Source organism: Podarcis cretensis (genome assembly GCF_951804945.1).
Source record: "Podarcis cretensis genome assembly, chromosome: 9".
In the NCBI taxonomy this organism is placed as follows: Eukaryota; Metazoa; Chordata; class Lepidosauria; order Squamata; family Lacertidae; genus Podarcis; species Podarcis cretensis.
Genome location: NC_137178.1, coordinates 5,543,179 through 5,562,183, shown reverse-complemented (window position 1 = coordinate 5,562,183; position 19,005 = coordinate 5,543,179). Strand labels below are relative to the sequence as shown.

General features: G+C 47.9%; 1 protein-coding gene across 1 annotated transcript in view; it reads left to right on the top strand.

Moving 5' to 3' along the window:
* The first annotated feature begins 203 nt into the window (after positions 1–203).
* Positions 204–19,005, top strand: part of LOC307224190 (kyphoscoliosis peptidase-like) — a 281,232-nt gene continuing 262,430 nt past the window's right edge. Inside the window, exons 1-7 of the mRNA XM_079990795.1 lie at positions 204–624; positions 3,665–4,421; positions 5,860–5,977; positions 6,142–6,259; positions 8,484–8,675; positions 11,484–11,674; positions 12,294–14,269. Of these exons, the coding sequence (XP_079846921.1) occupies positions 3,780–4,421; positions 5,860–5,977; positions 6,142–6,259; positions 8,484–8,675; positions 11,484–11,674; positions 12,294–13,615 (2,583 nt within the window). The 5' untranslated portion in view covers positions 204–624; positions 3,665–3,779 and the 3' untranslated portion in view covers positions 13,616–14,269. The remainder of the gene's footprint in view (positions 625–3,664; positions 4,422–5,859; positions 5,978–6,141; positions 6,260–8,483; positions 8,676–11,483; positions 11,675–12,293; positions 14,270–19,005) is intronic.

Genomic DNA, 19,005 nt, shown 5'->3' with positions numbered 1-19,005 from the left:
CATTCTTTATTTAATCTCTGTTTTGAGTTGTTTCTTAATCTTCCCGTCATTTGGCTAATTCTATATATTCTATCATCTTCAACTGGCTCAGCCTCAACCTCATGACCAATTGGGTATTTGGACCCCGGTCTCCCAGGCTCTCGCCTGGCACTCTAACCACTGTGCCGCGCTGCCTCTCCTCGACACACCACCTCCCACTCCCCCCCCCAAATGTTAAAAGTTCAGCTCCTGTTCTGAATCTTGCCGCGTCCGCTGAATGATCACAGGGAGCCGTTGCACCTCTGAATGCCAGCTTCTGATAATATTCGGAAATAATCTCCAATTTCACCCGCTATCAGGCCCCGTGGAGTGGTCGCTCGGTGGAAAGTCTGTGCTGAGTCCTTAAGGGCTTTGTAATATTTTTAGACCCGTTGGCACCGGGGAGGTGAAGCTCAGGACAGCCGAGGCCCCGGCAGGGAGGGAAGGAAGGAGGTTTAGTACATATAGAGGTTCCCGCAAGGACCTTTCGCTGCCCTGGCAGAAGCACGGTGCCCGGAGATCACAACAGCAAGAAGAATCAGACTAGACTGGCATCCAGGGACCAGGCAGACGGCTCCCTGAGACATCCAAGGACGAAACCGGGAGGTAAAAGCGAGCGGCAAAGGGCTTTGTCTCAGAGAGAGGGCAGGTAGAAGGTCTCCGGTTTAGACCCCGGCATCTGAGAATGAAAACTCTGGACCTCCACTGCCAATCAGAGTAGACAATGCTGAGCTCCATCAGTGGAGGACTTGGGGCTTTCAAATTTCATCAGTGATGCCAAAATTTGGCACCTCTCGCCTTCCGGTCTAAGTCATTGCTGCGCCGCCCTCTTGGTTCGATGCCCAGTGCGGGCAAACAGGCCGCGTGCCCCTAAATCCCCTAGACGGGCAGTATAAGGCCGCTTCCTATATCCCTGTAGGGCTTTAGCTCAGTGATCAGGGCATATGCTTGGCATGTAGAAGGTCCCAACTTCAATTCCAGGTAGGGGTGGAAATTGTCCCATGTGAAACCCTGGAGAGCTTCTGCCAGCCAGTGTGGACAGTATGGAGGCAGGTGGGCCAATGTTCTGACTCTCCAGAATGGCAATTTCCTCTGGTTTTGGGGGTGTATCTGAGTGGAAGAGGGTCTGCTTTGCATGCCGAAGGTCCCAGGTTCAGCCCCAGACATCTCCAGGTAGAACTGGAATTTGTTCCCCTGCTTGGAACCCTGGAATGCTGCTGCCAGTCCGTGTGGGCAGTGCTGAGCCAGTTAGAACTATTGGTCTGCTTACAGCTGAAAACAGTGGGAGAAACGGAATGGGTGGGAGTGCCTGCAGAATTTTAAGGGAGCAGCTTATATTCGGGTGTGGCTTATATTCAGGCCAATGCGGTACTTAGTAAGTGGTGCCCTCCAAGTTTTCACCTTGGTGGGCAAGAGAAGGAGCTGTGAGCCAGGACCCCAGTTCTGCAAGCTCCACTCTTCCCAGATGCAGTTTCCTCCCTCGGAATAGATGGACATTCATACTGGCCTGCCTTGCAGTGCTCTCGCTGTAAGGATTGCCATGAAATCGTGCTCTGAGTAGTCAGAAGTGCCATGTGCTTTCAGTGGCATCTGAGATCCTTGTAATTGCCTTTGCTACTCTTTTTAGTTGCAGTTTTTAATGGCTGACGCTCTCTCTCTCTCTCTCTCTCAATGGCTGTTTTTATTTGCTCCTGGCTCTCTTTTAGCACTTTACATTATAATCTGGCTCCAGGCCATCTGGCGAGAAGGCAGGATAGAAATTCTGCACAAAGATAACTGCTAAGTATTATTCCTTTCTTTATTTCTCATAACGATATCCTGCCTTTCTCTTATGAGGGACATTTGCAGAAACCAGAGGCATTTGCTGGCTCCTCCACAGCTGCCCACTCACGGGCTTCGCAGACCAATCTCTAACAAGCCCCCAGAGGAGGAAAGTTTAAAAACAGACACACCCCACACTTCATCCAGATCAGAAGAATCTGCAGAGATTCTGCTATGTTCTTTTTATAGCTTCAAGAGAAAGCTGAAGTTGTTGTTTAGTCGTTTAGTCCTGTCCGACTCTTCGTGACCCCATGGACCAGAGAACGCCAGGCACTTCTGTCTTCCACTGCCTCCCGCAGTTTGGTCAGACTCATGTTTGTAGCTTCGAGAACACTGTCCCACCATCTCATCCTCTGTCGTCCCCTTCTCCTTGTGCCCTCCATCTTTCCCAACATCAGGGTCTTCTCCAGGGAGTCTTCTCTTCTCATGAGGTGGCCAAAGTGTTGGAGCCTCAGCTTCAGGATCTGCCCTTCCAGTGAGCACTCTGGGCTGATTTCCTTAAGAATGGAGAGGTTTGATCTTCTTGCAGTCCATGGGACTCTCAAGAGTCTCCTCCAGCACCAGAATTCAAAAGCATCAATTCTTCGGCGATCAGCCTTCTTGATGGTCCAGCTCTCACTTCCATACATCACTACTGGGGAAAGCTGAAGAGCTCTCTGTAAATAGGTTGTGGTTGGCATCTGTCTGTTTCGAGAGACAATGGAGCTGCACCAAAGTGACTTTCCCAGGGCACAAACCTGGGCAGTGTGTCTGTTGGTCCTGGGCTGCCCAGGTGATAAGACCCCCCTCTTGACCTTCTTGATGGGGTCCAAAGGAAAGCAGAGCGATACGTTTGGCACCAGCTTGGCTGCAGGAGCTGCTGGAAGGAGACATACAATGCACCATTCAACAGTCTTAGGGCTCCATTCCCGATTTGTGAAGGTGTTTTTGTGGGATGTGAAACACAAGAGCAGTCAAGTACAACATCCCTAGAGTGGACATAAAAGGGGATGTCTGGACCACCCAGTTGGAACTTCCTGTTTCTCCCAGGCTGGGACAGACTTCCTCCGCATGTGACTAGAGGTGGGCATGACCTCACCTGCCCAGGTAACAAAAGACAGGACTGGTCGGTCAGCCATCTCTCTCTCTCTGACCACATTTGTCAAAGAAGCAATATCTGCTTAGCCTAAGATGCTTCCAGCCAAGAGAGGATAGAGGAGCTATCTCCTTATGGGATAGTTTCCACATGTATATTACTTTTGTAACTTAAGGTCTGCCTTCTGGAATCCAGTTGTGAACAGAATGTGTGAGTAAACTCTTTTTATACTTTTATAGAAGACTGTATCGTGTCTATCTTTTTATGAGGTACTAAATGGGGAATTACCAAAAAGGAAAACACATTTTAGAGGCATTAGCGAGCCTGAGCAAACGCATCCGCTGTGCAAGTTTAAGAAGGGGAATGTTACTCTGCTAAATTGTAGAACTTGTTAACACAAGTTGGAAAGGATATAATCAAACAATATATCCTCTCCTGCATCCCTGAACATTCCCACAGGGAAGACAGGGGGCATTGCAAGCCCTACCGCGAGGTGCTGTGAGGGACTGAAACCTTGGACCATGCAAATCAGATGCTATACCCCCAGGGTTTGGTCCCTGATCTGCTTGGAGCAGATTAAGAGGACTGAGGCAATGAGGATGAATCTGTGGCAGCCGATGTGAACAGAGTCGTTCCCTCAAAGTCTTCCAGCCTTTACAGTTTGCATTGTTTTTTCTGTTGGCTGTAGGAACCGAGTCTTATTTTGCCCTGAAGCCCATTCTGTAAAACTCTTACCTGTGATTATTACAGCACAACTCTAGACAAGATCTGAGTGAGCTCTTCTCAGGCAAGAAAAGTCTCCAGTGAAAAAGGGAGGGCGAACTAACAGGCCATCTCCACTCCACACGAGTCTCAGTTGGCAAGGATGAAGCGAGATGGGCACCAAAGACTTCCCCAAAACACCGAGGACATCATGGTGCCCTTTATCAGCCCATCAGCAACACACCGCAATGCCAACTGGGGCTGTCCTACTATAAACAAATCAAATATCTCAAACTGCAGAGGGAAAATGGCACAGACTAAGGAAGATGCCATCTCGTCCACTTCTAGAGAGAGTCAAATGACGGACATCTGCAACGGCAACTTTCCCAAGGGAGGAGGAGGACCCTCCGAAGCTCTCTGCAGTTGGTCTTTGGCGACCTCCTGCCAAAAGCTTGCAGGAAACAATGGAGGGAACAAGCAGCTTCGACACTTTGGCCAGCGGTGCAAAGAAATCCCGCCCACCAGAATTACCCAGCAAGGTTTTCCCAGAAAGGACGTATTTCTGTTCTGGACAAAAAAAGCTGGTGATGGCAACCAGATGGCCCCATGGAGATCAGGCTCCAAAAAGGCACACCAGGTGCAAGAGATGATGGACCGATGTGAGGAACAAGAAGACTCAAAGGGAAGATGCTGGTCTCCCCCCACCAGCCCTGAAACAACCCAGAGGAAGAGACGGAGAGATCTTTTCCCAGACTCTGAGGTTTTCAGACAGCTGGACGCCCACGTTCTTCGTGTGAGCGAGCAGGTGGGTGGAGAAAAGAACGTCCCAAAGTTCTACCATTTCTCCTTTCCGCTGGAGCTGCAGGTGGTCTTCCATTTGTGTGTCGAGACCCTGAAGCCACCCCCTCGTTGAGAAATAACACACACAAGGACACAGACATTAGGTTAATGTTATTGGGCAAATTTTGGCCACAACTTTATTGATTGCAGAATGTGAGCAGTATTGGCTTAGGCATTGAATGGACCCGACTATATCTGACTCCTGCCCAATGTGCAGGAAGTCCAGTAAGGGTAAACCACCGGAAGGGGGAGCCCCGTCGATGCAGACCAACTCAAGCTGCCCCTGGTGTTCCCGTTGGGGTCGTGTCATGGCTCTAGCCCCGCCCCGGGTTTCGGACAAGAGCCACACCCCCGGATTCCTTTAACGGAATACCCTTAAGCTTGGAGGGGCAGGTGATGGCCACAGCTCCCCTCCCCTTCATAAGGTCAAACAATGCCTAACCGCAACCCTAACAAAGTTGTGGCGATTGCTACGAGGTAGGTGAAAACCAAATGGCCTTTGCCAACTTGCCAAGTGGAAAAATTCCTACCAGGCCACTCAGTGGCGACCAACCAAGGGCCATAGCAAGGCCAATGACTAACCTGCAAAATAGGGAGGGAGGGCGGGTGATTGAGGAAGCGAGCCAAAGAGGAAGCCCTCCGGCTCACGCCTCGGCTAGCAGATTGGCTGGCCGGTCGCTGACGTGGCCGGGATCCCCTGGGCAATGGGAGACTAAGTCCCCCACCACTAGAGGAGAGTGGGTGGCCACGTGGTCCACCGCAACTTCTCCCCATGGGGAAGTGGAGCGGACTTACACAGTCACTGACTAAAGCTTTTAAGCTCAGATCGAAATCAGCAGGGCTAAGGTTGAAGAGCTCACACCCAGAGGCACTCTTCCAGCAACTCCCAAACACACTCTGACAGTGGGGCAGGGAGCTGCCCCCTTCAAGGCCTGCTTGGGGGGCATTTGGCTGGCCATAGTGGGAGAAAGGATGCGAGGCTAGATGGACATTTGAGTTGGTCCTGCTACCCGGATGGGTCACGGATGATCAATGTGTGGTCCCCCCCAGGCGCTGTTGGACTCTGTCGTCCATCAGCCCCAGCCAACATGGAAGGTGGATGGGAGGATGATGGGACTTGTGGTCCAGCAACATCTGGAGGGGCCACAGGCTGCCTAGTTCCTTCTCCAGGCGTTCTCTACAAATGCTGAGCAGAATTCCAACTGGGATGGGACAGAGTAGCCTTCACCAATTTGGTGCCCTCCAGAAATTTTGACTACAACCAGCATGGGCCGGCTGGAGCTGACAGATGTCCTCATCCAAAACACCAGGGTTGGCAATGGCTGGGCTAGACAAATGAATGGCTGCTTATCCTATTAAACAGATTGCTGATGATTGTCCAAATCCCAACCTATCTTCCCTAGCTGAAAACCAACCAGGAATCCTTGTCCATCCAGACCATCGTTCCACTGATTACCAAAGGAGCCAATAGCCAGCTGGAGAAGGCGCGAGCCATATGGATCTGGCTGTGCCACAATATCGGTAAGTGTGTTTTCATGCAAACCTCCTTGGGGGTATTTTTAGGGGGCAGTGATGTATGGATTTCATAAGCCTAACCCACCTTTCTTCCAACAAGCAAGACATGGGGTGCTTCCTATCGTAACAACCTCTTGGTAAAGCGGTGTTTTGATTTTGCTTCACAATAGAGTACGATGTCAATGGCTTCTTGGGGTTCTCTGAGAAGATCCACACCCCTGAGCAGGTCCTTCACACCGGGAGAGGCGTGTGCTCTGGGTATGCCCATCTATACCGTGACATGTGCAGGTATGTGCTGCCGTGGCTTTTAACATGCTCCATCTCAAGAGCTGTCACATGGAAGAGGGAACGGGCTTCTTTTCTCCTGCTCTGGAGGCCAGGACCTGAACCCAAGGCTTCAAGTTACAAGAAAGGAGATTCCAACTAACCACCAGGAAGAACTGGTGTTCAACAGTGGAATGGTCTCCCTATTATTATAATTATAATTATAATTATTATTATTATTATTATTATTATTATTATTATTAGAAGATGGTGGACTCTCCTTCCTTGTAGGTTTTTAAGCAGAGGTTGGATGGCCATCTGTCATGGCTGCTTTAGCCGAGACTCCTGCACTGCAGGGGATTGGACTTGATGACCCCTGGGGTCCCTTCCAATTCCAAGGTTCCATGATTCTATGATCTACCTCCTTAAAGCTTAGAGCATCTCCTCCATCTAACCATTTAAATGGGACAGGTGGCACATACGGGGAAAATAGTCCAATATCTATACTCAGCCATTCATAGCCTGCTTCCAGGCCACTTCCACTATTGCGCAGGCATGATTTCATTGCATACCAACAAATTCTGGTTGTGCAATTACAGGTGAAACTCGAAAAATTAGAATATCGTGGAAAAGTTCATTTATTTCAGTAATTCAACTTAAAAGGTGAAACTAATATAGGAGATCGACTCACGACATGCAAAGCGAGACATGCTTCTTCTACTTCTCAGAGGTCCAATCTTGCTCTATTTGCAATCCTTGTTTTGCTGGTTTCATTGAATATTCTAATTTTCTGATATTGTTAATTTGGGGTTTTCTTCTGCTGTACGCCATGATCATCACAATGATAACAAATCAAGGCTTGACATATCTCACTTGGCATGTCATGAGTCTATCTCATATATTAGTTTCACCTTTTAAGTTGAATTACTGAAATAAAGGAACTTTTCCGCGATATTCTATTTTTCAAGTTTCACCTCTATAACAAATAAAAGCTCGGCATATCTCACTTGGCATGTCATGAGTCTATCTCATATATTAGTTTCACCTTTTAAGTTGAATTACTGAAATAAAGGAACTTTTCCACGATATTCTAATTTTTCGAGTTTCACCTGTAAAATGAATTCAGTGCTCTTGAGCACTTGCACAATCTTCTTCCAAAATAAACTCCCAATGATTATGTATTTTATTTTATTTTATTATCTTTTGGCGGTAGGAAAATTGATAAGAAAATGTACCGGAAAGTGTGGGGATAATGGCAGACGTCATAATATAAGTGTCAGTTATTATTGGCCAGGGCCTCTGATACGAAAGCAAGCCAGCCAGTTAAGAAATGCAGAACGTACGAACACATGAAATGGCCTTATACTGAGTTAGACTATCTGGCTTCTGGCTTCAGACTGGCAATGGCTGTCCATGGATGCAGGTAGGGGTCTCTCCCAGCCCAGGATAGTGATCTCTTTCAGCTTTTGCCTTCTGGAAGAAGGTACAGGGTTATAAAGACTAGGACTAGCTGCCTGAGAAACAGTTTCTATCCAAATGTCATTTTGGTTGTAAACGCAGTGTAAGGTAGTCTCCAGAAGGGTGGCGCTGTGGGTTAAACCACAGAGCCTAGGGCTTGCCGATCAGAAGGTTGGTGGTTCGAATCCCCGTGACGGGGTGAGCTCCCGTTGCTCAGTCCCTGCTCCTGCCAACCTAGCAGTTCGAAAGCACATCAAGGTGCAAGTAGATAAATAGGTACCGCTCTGGCGGGAAGGTAAATGGCGTTTCCGTGCGCTGCTCTGGTTCGCCAGAAGTGGCTTAGTCATGCTGGGCACATGACCCGGAAGCTGTATGCTGGCTCCCTTGGCCAATAAAGCGAGATGAGCGCCACAACCCCAGAGTCGGCCACGACTGGATCTAATGGTCAGGGGTCCCTTTACCTTTAAGGTAGTCTCCATGGGAGCATATTGTATTTAATTATGGCGTATCAGAGTTTTTAGGGGGTTAAACAAGCTGGGATAGCTGGGATAGCAGGCTTGTTGGTTTTTGAATGTTTGATGTAGATTTTTTCAGTTTCATTTTTCTGAATGGGACGATGACAATAAAGATTATCGGAAATACTTCTGGCGATGCTCTGCCACTGAGCCATGCGATGGTCTGCACCTGGAGTCCAAGCGCAAGGAGCAACTTGGCAACTCTTGTATCCAGCTGCCCACTCCCTGTACGTTGAGTTTGCCCAGCCTCCATGCTCTCTTGTGAATCCTTACAGGGAAGCGGGCTTGACCTGTGCCGAAGTTTCGGGATATGGCCGAGGGGCCGGGTACAGCCAAGGCCAGAGCTGTATGCAGAAGAAGTCCAACCACATGTGGAACGCAGTGCAGTTGGGAGCCCAGTGGTTCCTTCTGGACATCTGCTGGGGAGCAGGCCTTGTGGATGTTGAGAAGAGGCTGTTCATCCCTCGGTGAGATCTCTCCGCGTTTATAAGTTCTAAGCCCTGGTGTGTGGAAAGCAAGAGCAGCCCTGTCTGGTCAGACCAGTAGCCTGTGGGTCAGAATTTCCTAAGGCCGGCTTCCTCAACCTCGGCCCTCCTTGTTTTGAGACTACAATTCCCATCATCCCTGACCACTGGTCCTGCTAGCTAGGGATCATGGGACTTGTAGGCCAAAAACATCTGGAGGGCCGAGGCTGAGGAAGCCAGTCCTAAAGTAAGAAAACCAAAATGCATGTTCTCCTGGCCTAAGGTTAAAAGCAACTGAGATGCTGCCTTAAGCTTTGTCTTTGCAGGTTGCTAATATTTTAACACTAGGGTTGCCATATTCAAAATCCGGACACAAAAGTTGTGGAGCTTTCTCCCCCAAAATATCAATAATAATAATAATATTTTTTGAGGGTTTTTTTAGGAAACTCACCAAAAAAACCCACTACAGTTGTACCTCGGAAGTCGAACAGAATTGGTTCCAGAAGTCCGTTCAACTTCCAAACCCAAGCACAGCTGGTGATTGGCTACAGGAAGTTCCTGCAGCCAATCGGAAGCCACAGAAGCCCCGTTGGATGTTCGCAAACCGGAACACTCACTTCTGAATTTCGATCATTCGGGAGCAGAGTTGTTTGGGAGCCAAGGAGTTTGAGATTCATGTACTTCCGATATGGGTTGCCATACGCCTGGATTTTCCCGGACATTTTAACCGATTTGTGAAAACTCCACCCAGACACAATTTTTGGCGGATGAATCCTGGATACGTCCAGGGAATTTAAGTGACCCTTAATTTATTCCCCTTTTAAGAGAGAAACCAGAGTTTTCAGAGCATGTGATTGGGGATGGACAAATCTGCAGGGAGCAGCCAATCCGGCCACTAGCCGGCCTCTTATAGTTGCAAATAACTTTGGATTGGATGCTCTGCTTCTTCCTCTTCGCTACTTTAATTAGAGACCAGAGCCACCCTTTGATCAAATGATTAATCTCCCGCTCCCCAGCAGGTTTATTAGGTGGCCTGAGATGTAATTACTCGAGCCTCCTCCACACGTTTCAGACCGAGAGTAAATAATGACTTGCCTCAAAAATTATTAATCGTGTTAAATTATTTTCCGCTGGATGCATTATGCACTTGTCACTTTCCAGCCAATGCAAAATAATAAGAGCCTGTGTGGCATTTGCAACATCTAATCATGTTACGTGGAACAAATTTGCTCTGGGGTGTGACTGTGTGTGTGTGTGTAAGCATGCATGGGGAAGAGAGATCAATTTGTTGTTTTGAATGTGCAAGGGGAGAGAAGCGAGGCCTTGAAACGGGAAGAGTTAAAATGCGACTCTGGAGATACTTTCCAGGGACCCACATTTTCACATTTACTCTCAAGCTGAGCCCACACTTCACTTTAAACATGCATTTCCTCAATAGTTTACATTGAGGAGATTGCTGCCTCGAGAGGTCCGGAGGGTGGCAACACGAGAATGGGGCCTCCTCTGCAGTGGCTCCCCATCTGTGGAATGCTCTCCGCAGGGATGTTCACCTGATGCCTTCATTATACACCTTTAGGCGCCAGGCAAAAACTTTTTAACCAGGCCTTTGGTTGACCTGATTGACATCCTATGCCCTTTTAAAATGTGGCTCTTTTGGGGGGTGTATGTGTGTTATTTGGGTTGTTGCTTTTATTTTGATTTTATATATTGTGATCTTTTCTGTGAATCGCCTTCAGACCTCCAGGTATAGGGCGGTATATAAATTCAATCAATAAAAATAAAAATAAGTAAATAGTAGCAGGCTGACTGAGCATCATGTACCGCAAAGGATCCTGGGACGACTTCTATGCTGCACACCTTGTTCATACAGAGCTGTTGGGGAGACTTGTTGTTGTGCTTGTGTCCTGCTTGTCGAATTTCCTTTGGGTTATCTAATCAGTCACTATGAGAGCAGGGATGCTGGACTAAATGGGTTCTTGGCTGGACCCAGATTTTGTAAACAAAATCTGCCCTTTTCCCCTTATGGGGTATCCAAGAGCCCGTATAGAGTCCTTACGTGGGTTCCCTATCGGTAGGAGAAAATAACAGAGGCCAACCAGAGAATATTGAGAAGCAAAGCAGCTCGTAAGCCTGATCTTTATTAAAGCTGCTGCAACAGGGTGCTCCCCTCACACGCAGGAAAGGAGGAGGACCCCGAACAAAGGTGTGCCTGCCCTTATATTTACATTTTAAATTCCCCGCCCTTGAGCTCAAGACCGCCCCTCCATACATCATACATACAGCGCAGAAGGGGTGTAGCCCAAGATCACCCCCCACAAACACCACACCTACATCACAGAAAAGGTGGTCTACAACAGAAATTTGAATGTCGTTGTTTTTCCTGTCTGGCAGGTTATCTGATAATGCCTTATCTGATTGCCTTTCCTGGTAGTCTGGCCGTTCCTTTGAGATGGTGATTACCCAGTTCCTGAGACAATGGGGAGGTTCCCTGACCCCCTCCCTCCTAGCCAAGAAAACATTTGGTCGGTTTGGGAGTCAAAATGGTTTCAGGACGGTCTTCCTGTGCTGCTCCAGACATATGGTCCACATATCTATGTACATCCTTGGTTGGTACATTTATGAACATTTATTATATATCTAAGACCTTAAATTTTTTATTACAGTACTGCTTACCCAATCAATCCACTCACTTCTCATCTTTTAGCAACAGACAAGCCATTAGCCTCCTGCCCCCTTCCTTGTTTGCCATTCTGGAATGTGGTTTGTTTCGTGTGATGTCTAAGGCGCCCCCCATTTCCCCCACTCCCCCAGGCACGAGGATTTTTTCTTCCTAACTGATCCTGAAGATTTCGTCGAAAGCCACTGGCCCGATGAGCCAAAATGGCAGCTCACTCAGCCTCCCGTCCCACTGCAGGTTTTCGAAGGGAGAGTTTTCAAGACGCCAGAGTTTTTCAAACTTCAGCTTGCCCTCATCTCTCCAGACACCTCCAGGCTTAAAACAGGTATGTTCACAGCAAGAGGCTTTGGCACACTCAGAAATTTAATCCCGCTGAAAGGAAGTGGCATGGCGTCAGTGGCGTAGCGTGGGTTTCCAGTGCCCGGGGCCGTGCAGGTTGGATGGGAGGGAAAGAGAAGGAGTAAGCATGTGCATCCAATTGCCTAACGGCGTCTGTGTCACCCAGGGGATCACAGCTGCATAAATTAAGAAAATAAGAGTCGTTCCATTGTCTGGAGAGGTCACTTCCTGGTTCGCATGGAGAAGCTGTTTTTAATGGAGCCCAGGGACAGAAATACACAGCTATATTGAGACAGTAATGGATGTTGAAATTTTGCGCCCCTAACAAAAGCTCTCTAAAATTTCAAGCAACCTTCCTCAAGTTGATGCCCTACAGATGTTTTGGACTATGACTCCCATCACCTGAGCCAGGCCAAAACATCTGGAGGGCAGCAGGTTGGGGGTGCTGCTGCTTTGGGGGTGTTTAGGGCAAATACATACCCAAGGGAAGAGTTAGGCAATTGTGGGACTGCAGTCAAAAAAACCCCCGAGGTTAACTGTTCTAGTGTGGTGCTCTGCAGTTAAAAACAGGCAAAAACAATCCCTCTCCCCCTTCCTTATCACAGACCAAGGGGAAGCAACCATTTCGTTAGCAAGTGCCCGTTCAACAGAGTTCACTTACCAGCTGTTGAAGCTTTGCCAGGACGACGACAGCAAAGAGGATATGGGCAAGACTCACGGGATGTTAACCATGTCTGACAAAAAGATGGTCCTCAAAGTCTTTCCCCCAACCGAGGGGCTCTTCGAACTGCAAATCTTTGCCCGCCCTTCCGATTCCCCGAAGCCATGCACTTGGGTGTGTTCCCACCAGATCGAGTGCCTGGAGCCCCACCGGCAAGAGGGGCTGCCGGATAATCCTTTCGCCTTCTGGGAGCTCCATCCCAAAGCAAGAGAGTTTGGAATAGAGGAGTGCAATTGGGAAGAAGACCTGATGGTTGCCACCACGGGGGCCCTGAGGCTGGTTTTGCAGACCCAGAGGCCTCTCTTGGCCACCTACGAGTTGGTTCATCCAGAGATGGAGACCTCTCTGAGCAGGAAGTGTTTGGTGTCCCAAGTGGAAGAGCAGAAACTCAGCTGCCATATCCTCTGTCCTTTCGTGGGCCACTACAGGCTCTCGGTGTTTGTCAAGGACCTCGACGAAGACAAGTTCAAGAACGCCGCAAACTTCCTCATACGCTGCTCCAGCCCCGTCAACCACAACGAGCTCTTCCCGTCGGGTCTCAGCGCACATTGCGGAGCAGGGATCAGCTCCCAGTGGAGAGGTCTCTCAAACCCCAGCCACACTGCCCCCATCATCAATACCAAAAAGGGACGGTGCACTGTCACTTTTCGTACCCAGGCAGGCTTTGAAGTCACCGCCACTTTGGGCAAGGACAAAATCACCAGCAAAACGTACCCAATGGAACAGTTCGTCTTGGTTAGCCACCTGGAGAACAAGGTGAGCATCTCCGTCTTGCTCCCTGAATCGGGAGTCTACAGGCTCAGCTTGTACGGGAGGGACGCTGAAAACAAAGAATTTGTCCATGTATGTGATTACATCATCCGCTGCTTCACCAACCCCCAGTGGCTCCCCTTTCCCCGGGTCTACAGCTTGTGGAGGAAGGGGTGCGTCCTCCTAGAACCCAGGTCAGGAGTCCTGCAAGAGAAAAGCTGGGTGAGGTTTCGGATCAAGATGCCCGAGGCCTGCAGCGCTCATGTTGTCGGTCCTTCACGATGGGAGCTGCAGCTGGGCCAGAACAAAGTGTGGGAGGGAGAGGTCTACACCGGCCTCACTGCGACGATGCTGAAGGTGGCCGTCAAATTCTCCCAGGACTCCCCAAGCATGGACGTCATCCTCTCATTCGACGTTGAAGGCAGTTCATCGACTCTAAGCGACGCTTCGAGGTAAAATGGTCCAGGGGTCTTTGGACTCTCTGGAAACTTAACTCTCTGCCCCACCCCAAGTCTCCAGCTGGATTGGACGGAAGTTCTGGGCCAGGTTCCAGCCAAGCCATGTACACAAGGTGATCAAGGGTCTGGAAACCAAGCCTTATGAGGAACAGCTGAAGGAGTTGGACATGTTTAGCCTGGGAAAGAGGAGACTGGGAGGAGATATGAGAGCCATCTTCTAATATATCATGGATGAGATCAATTGTCTTTCCTTGGTAATGGACAGGATGAGAGCCCACAAACTGAAGCTCAATCCAGATAAGACTGAGACACTGTTAGTGGGTGGTTCCCTAGACCAGATGGGTGGGAGATCACCTGCTATTGATGGGGTTACGCTTCCTCTGAAGGAGCAGGTTCGTAGCTTGGGGCTACTCCGGGATCCTGTACTGTTGCTTGAGGGTCAGGTGGCCTCAGTGGCCCGGAGTGCCTTCCATCAGCTTTGGCTGGTGGCCCAGCTACTTCCCTATCTGGACAGGGATAGCCTAACTACTGTTGTCTATGCTCTAGTAACCTCAGGGTTACTGCAATGCGTTATATTTAGAGATGTCTCTGAAGACGGTTCAGAAACTTCAGCTAGTGCAGAATTCAGCAGCCAGGTTGCTCATCAGAGCAAGTCGGTCTGAGCATCTTGGTCCAACTGCATTGGCTGCCAATTAGTTTCCAGGCCCAATACAAAGTGCTGGTTAAATGGCTCAGGACCGCAATACCTCAAGGACCGCCTCTTTCCATATGAACCTACGTGGACCCTGAGATCATCTTCTGAGGCCCTCCTTCATTAGAGGTCCGGAGGGTGGCAACACAAGAACAGGGCCTTCTCTGCAGTGGCTCCCCATCTGTGGAATGCTCTCCCCAGGGAAGTTTGCCTGATGCCTTCATTATACACCTTTAGGCACCGGGCAAAAACGTTCCTTTGTAACCAGGCCTTCGGTTGATCTGTTTGGCATCCTATACCCTTTTAAAATGTGGCTCTTTTGGGGGGGAGTGTTATTGGGTTTTTATTCTGATTATATATGTTGTGATCTTTTCTGTGAGCCGCCCTGAGACCTCTCTCCGGATATAGGGCAGTATATAAACTCAATTATTAATGATGATGATGTAGAATTAGCAAATTTAACTAAGAGAATAAGAGATCAGGAAGATTATGTATTTAAGGAAGAGTGGAAAATGTTTGTAGAATATCTGAAGAACTATGTTAATCAGGTTAAAACATTAGCAGGGTTAGTGTAAATTCAGCAGTGTAAATAAAGTATTAAAGATATAGGGGAAAGGGAGGAATATGAATATATGGTGAAATTAGAATATGCAGCCTTAACGGATAAATAAATAGAACCACGGAAGGGAGGGAAGCGAAGAAGTCAGTGATTGAATGTATGATTATAATCAATTAAATGTGAAACATTATAATGAAAAATGATAAATAAAATTATAAATTTGATACACACACACAAACAACCCGGGAAAAGTGTTAGGTTTCATGAGTGCAGCAGTTCATCCCCGGTAGGTATTGTCCTGTGGACCAGTCCCCACCTCCCCACAGCCATCTAAGGAACAAAATCAAGCCATATATGGGGCTTTGAATTCTCCCCATCAGATAGTTTTTAGTACACCTTTTCAAGAAGGGTGTCTTTGCCAAGCCCTCAAACGTATTCCACTCCCCTCCTCTCAAAAGCTGCATAATTTGACTTACATGTTTGGAGAAACTGGGTCTGCTCTGCAGTTCATTGCAAAGCACAGACTGATGCCGTGAGAGGTCAGGATTGCACCTGTTGACCCTCAAAGCTTAGGAGGCAGGTGTGGTATAGTCTTGGCAAGGGTCTGCAAACATAGACCCTTAGTGTGGGGTCTGCATCATAAGCCTCTGGGCCAGGGGTCAGCAAACCTTTTCAGCAGGGGGCCGGTCCACTGTCTCTCAGACCTTGTGGGGGGCCGGACTATATTTTTTTTGGGGGGGGGGCGGAATGAATGGATTTCTATACCCCACAAATAACCCAGAGATGCATTTTAAATAAAAGGACACATTCTGCTCATGTAAAAACATGCTGATTCCCGGACCGTCCACGGGCCGGATTTAGAAGGCGATTGGGCCGGATCTGGCCCCCAGGCCTTAGTTTGCCCACCCATGCTCTGGGCAGACTGGAATTGGAAGATAGGGCTTAGGGAGAAAGCTGAGGCAGCAGCAGCTATGATCCTGCTCTCTCCCTCCTCCAATACATACGTTTTCTGACGGTCAACACAGGGTTTTCCCTCACCCCAACCCATCCCTCTTCAAAATAAGGCACTGCGAGAGAAAACACTCACCAAAACTAGGTTCAAAGACACCCTAGCAAAGGAAACATCATTTGGGAAAAGTGTCAGCACCCATATCTGGCCACTGAGGGCTTATCATATGGAAACATGTAATCGTAGAGCTGGAAGGGACCCGAGGGTCATCTAGTCCAACCCAATCTCAGCTAAAGCATCCATGACAGATGGCCATCCAACCTCTGCTTCAAAACCTCCAAGGAGAGACCGTCCCACTGTCAAACAGCATCTACTGTCATAAAGTTCTTCCTGATTTTTAGTCAGAATCTCCTTTCTTGCAACTTGAAGCCATGGGTTCGAGTCCTGCCCTCCAGAGCAGGAGAAAGCAAGCTTGCTCCCTCTCCCATGTGACAGCCTTTGGGACATTTGAATATGGCTCTCATATCTCCTCTCAGTCTCGTCTTTCCCAGGCTAAACATACCCAGGTCCTTCAACCACTCCTCATCAGGCTTGGTTTCCAGACTGTTGATCATCTCAGTCGCCCTCCTCTGTGCAGATTCCAGCTTGTCAATATCCTTCTTAAACTGTGGCGTCCAGAATTGGACACCGCAATTAAGAACCGGCAGCTAATGAGCTGCAATCCCTGCAACTCTACAATTCTGATTCTGCTAAAGAAAGAGAGGGAAACAGAGTGTGTAATGGAGGAGAGAGGTCAAAATCTCTCCTCCCCCCCACAGAACAACCCCCCTGCTCTCACCCCAGCTGCTTTATTAGCACCTCGATATCTCCCCCCGCAACTTAGCAGCAATTTCAGTAGCAGGTTTGCAAAGTTGGCTTTGGCAGTTCATCACTCCCGGGCAGGAGATAAAGGGAGTTCTGGACAAGACAGCTTTCGCCAGCCATTGTGGCAAGCAGCCCGGTCCCCTTGCTAAGGACACATGGCTGAAGGTGTCTCTCCTCCTTCAACCCAAGCAATGGGGACAGGCAGGGGCCTACCTGAGGGGCTGGGGTGGACGGTCGCCAAGAGAGGCTTGTCTTGACCCCGGGCCTGGCAGCCAAATTGGCAATAAGCACCGCCACCCGCTGCCGTTCTCCGTCCTGGGCTGCGCAGAAAGCTTTGTTGCATCCATTTTTGGGGTGGGAAAACCAACTTGGGCAGCTGTTTTTGCAGCTGGGAACACTTTCTCTGCAGCCCTTTCACCCCAGTGTTGGATGAAGGGATCTTAGTCCAGCCATGCAAGCTGGGAGAGAACCATTTACCCTGGCTTTTGGCCCCTTGAGGAGAGGGTGGCGCTGAGGTCTAAACCACTGAGCCTCTTGTGCTTGCCGATCAGAAGATCGGCAGTTCGAATCCCCACAACAGGGTGAGCTCCCGTTGCTCTGTCCCAGCTCTTGCCAACCGAGCAGTTCGAAAGCACACCAGTGCAAGTAGATAAATAGGTACCGCTCTAGCGGGAAGGTAAACGGTGTTTCCGTGCGCTCTGGTTTCTGTCATGGTGTCCCATTGTGCCAGAAGCGGTTTAGTCCTGCTGGCCACATGACCCGGAAAGCTGTCTGTGGAAAAATGCCAGCTCCCTCGGCCTGAAAGCAAGATGAGCGCTACAACCTCATAGTCACCTTTGACTGGACTTAACCGTCCAGGGGCCCTTTACCTTTTTTAAACGTTTTTAGGACCTACCTTATTTTTACGGTTGAAAGTTATTTTGCATTGTTTTCAATTTTGTGTTTTAATGCTGCAGCCTGATTTGGGACCTTCAGGTGAAGGACTAATAATAATAATAGGTTTATCAAACAGTATAATGCAGCAACTAAGAATAAAAACATCAGGGTGGGAGGGGTGGGAAGTCAAAAAGCAAAGTGTAAAGTGAATGATATATTATATAATGCATATGCAACAAATTTGCTAAAACTTTTGAAAATCTAATAAAATTATTATTATTATTAAATGTGGGCAAGAGTTCAAAGAGGCAGAATCAAAAGTGTTCGGCCACTTTCAAAGAGTTCAAAGAGGCAGAATCAAAAGTGAATCCACACCACCTGAAATATACTCAGAGTCGAGAGTGGATTTCATGCTCTTTATTCAGCTCACAGTGGTGAGGAGGAATGGAAGTTCCCCCAGAATGTCTGCTTATATACATTATGTACACAATGAGCCCCATGTGACTGGCTAATTCCGGGATTCTTCCGTAGGCCAATCTGGTTGCGGATTCACTTCCAGCTGGAGCTGGATTGGGTGGCTCCTGTGGACCAATCAGACTGCTGTATTCTGGGTCCTATTGTTCTAGGACCAATCAGATTGCTGCATTCTGAATCCTATTGTTCTAGGACTAATCCGACTGCTGCTTTTTGAATTCTATTGTTCTAGGACCAATCAAACTGCTGGATTTTGGATCCTATTCAACTCAGTACATAACACTGCCATAGGCCACCAGCTGCAACCAAGCAGTCGCAACCTACAAGGAGGTGCATGCAGATAAAACTTGCACAATATGACTCAAGCAAGTGAGCCAATCAGCATTCACACAGACACACATAAATAAACCGATAGAAGTGATGGATATAATTTATTGGGCTTTTTTTAGAATCGCATCCAAGTTACAAGTGTAAAAAATAATAATCACAAACAGCAGGTATAAACGTGTAAAACAATACAAAAATAAAGGGAAAGGTACTTTTATATATTTACTGAATCAAGTAGTGTAATAAATACAAATAAGCAAAAAAGCTTCATTCACTCATTTCAGTTTAACTGAAGTTACAGTAGAGTTTGTAAAAATAACATTTTACTGAACGTTGCAAATATTAACGGGTTGAAAACTAGTATGAAAAATTAATTTTGGCACCTGGTAAAAAAAAGAAGAATTTGTTATGCGAGTCTTTCACAACTAGGTAAAAGGACAAAGCAGTTTCTTACTAGTTTTCTGAGGTACATCTAAAATTAGATTTAGCAACGCAGTTCTAACAACTCACAGTTTACGTTTTTACCTTCCCTCGCTATGCTAGTTACAATTTTCCCTTTTGAGGATACCCGAAACGGTATTCCAGAGCTTATTAGCTGTGCAAAATTCAGGAGTGAGAGAAAAAAAATGATCTCAAAAGAGAAAAAAG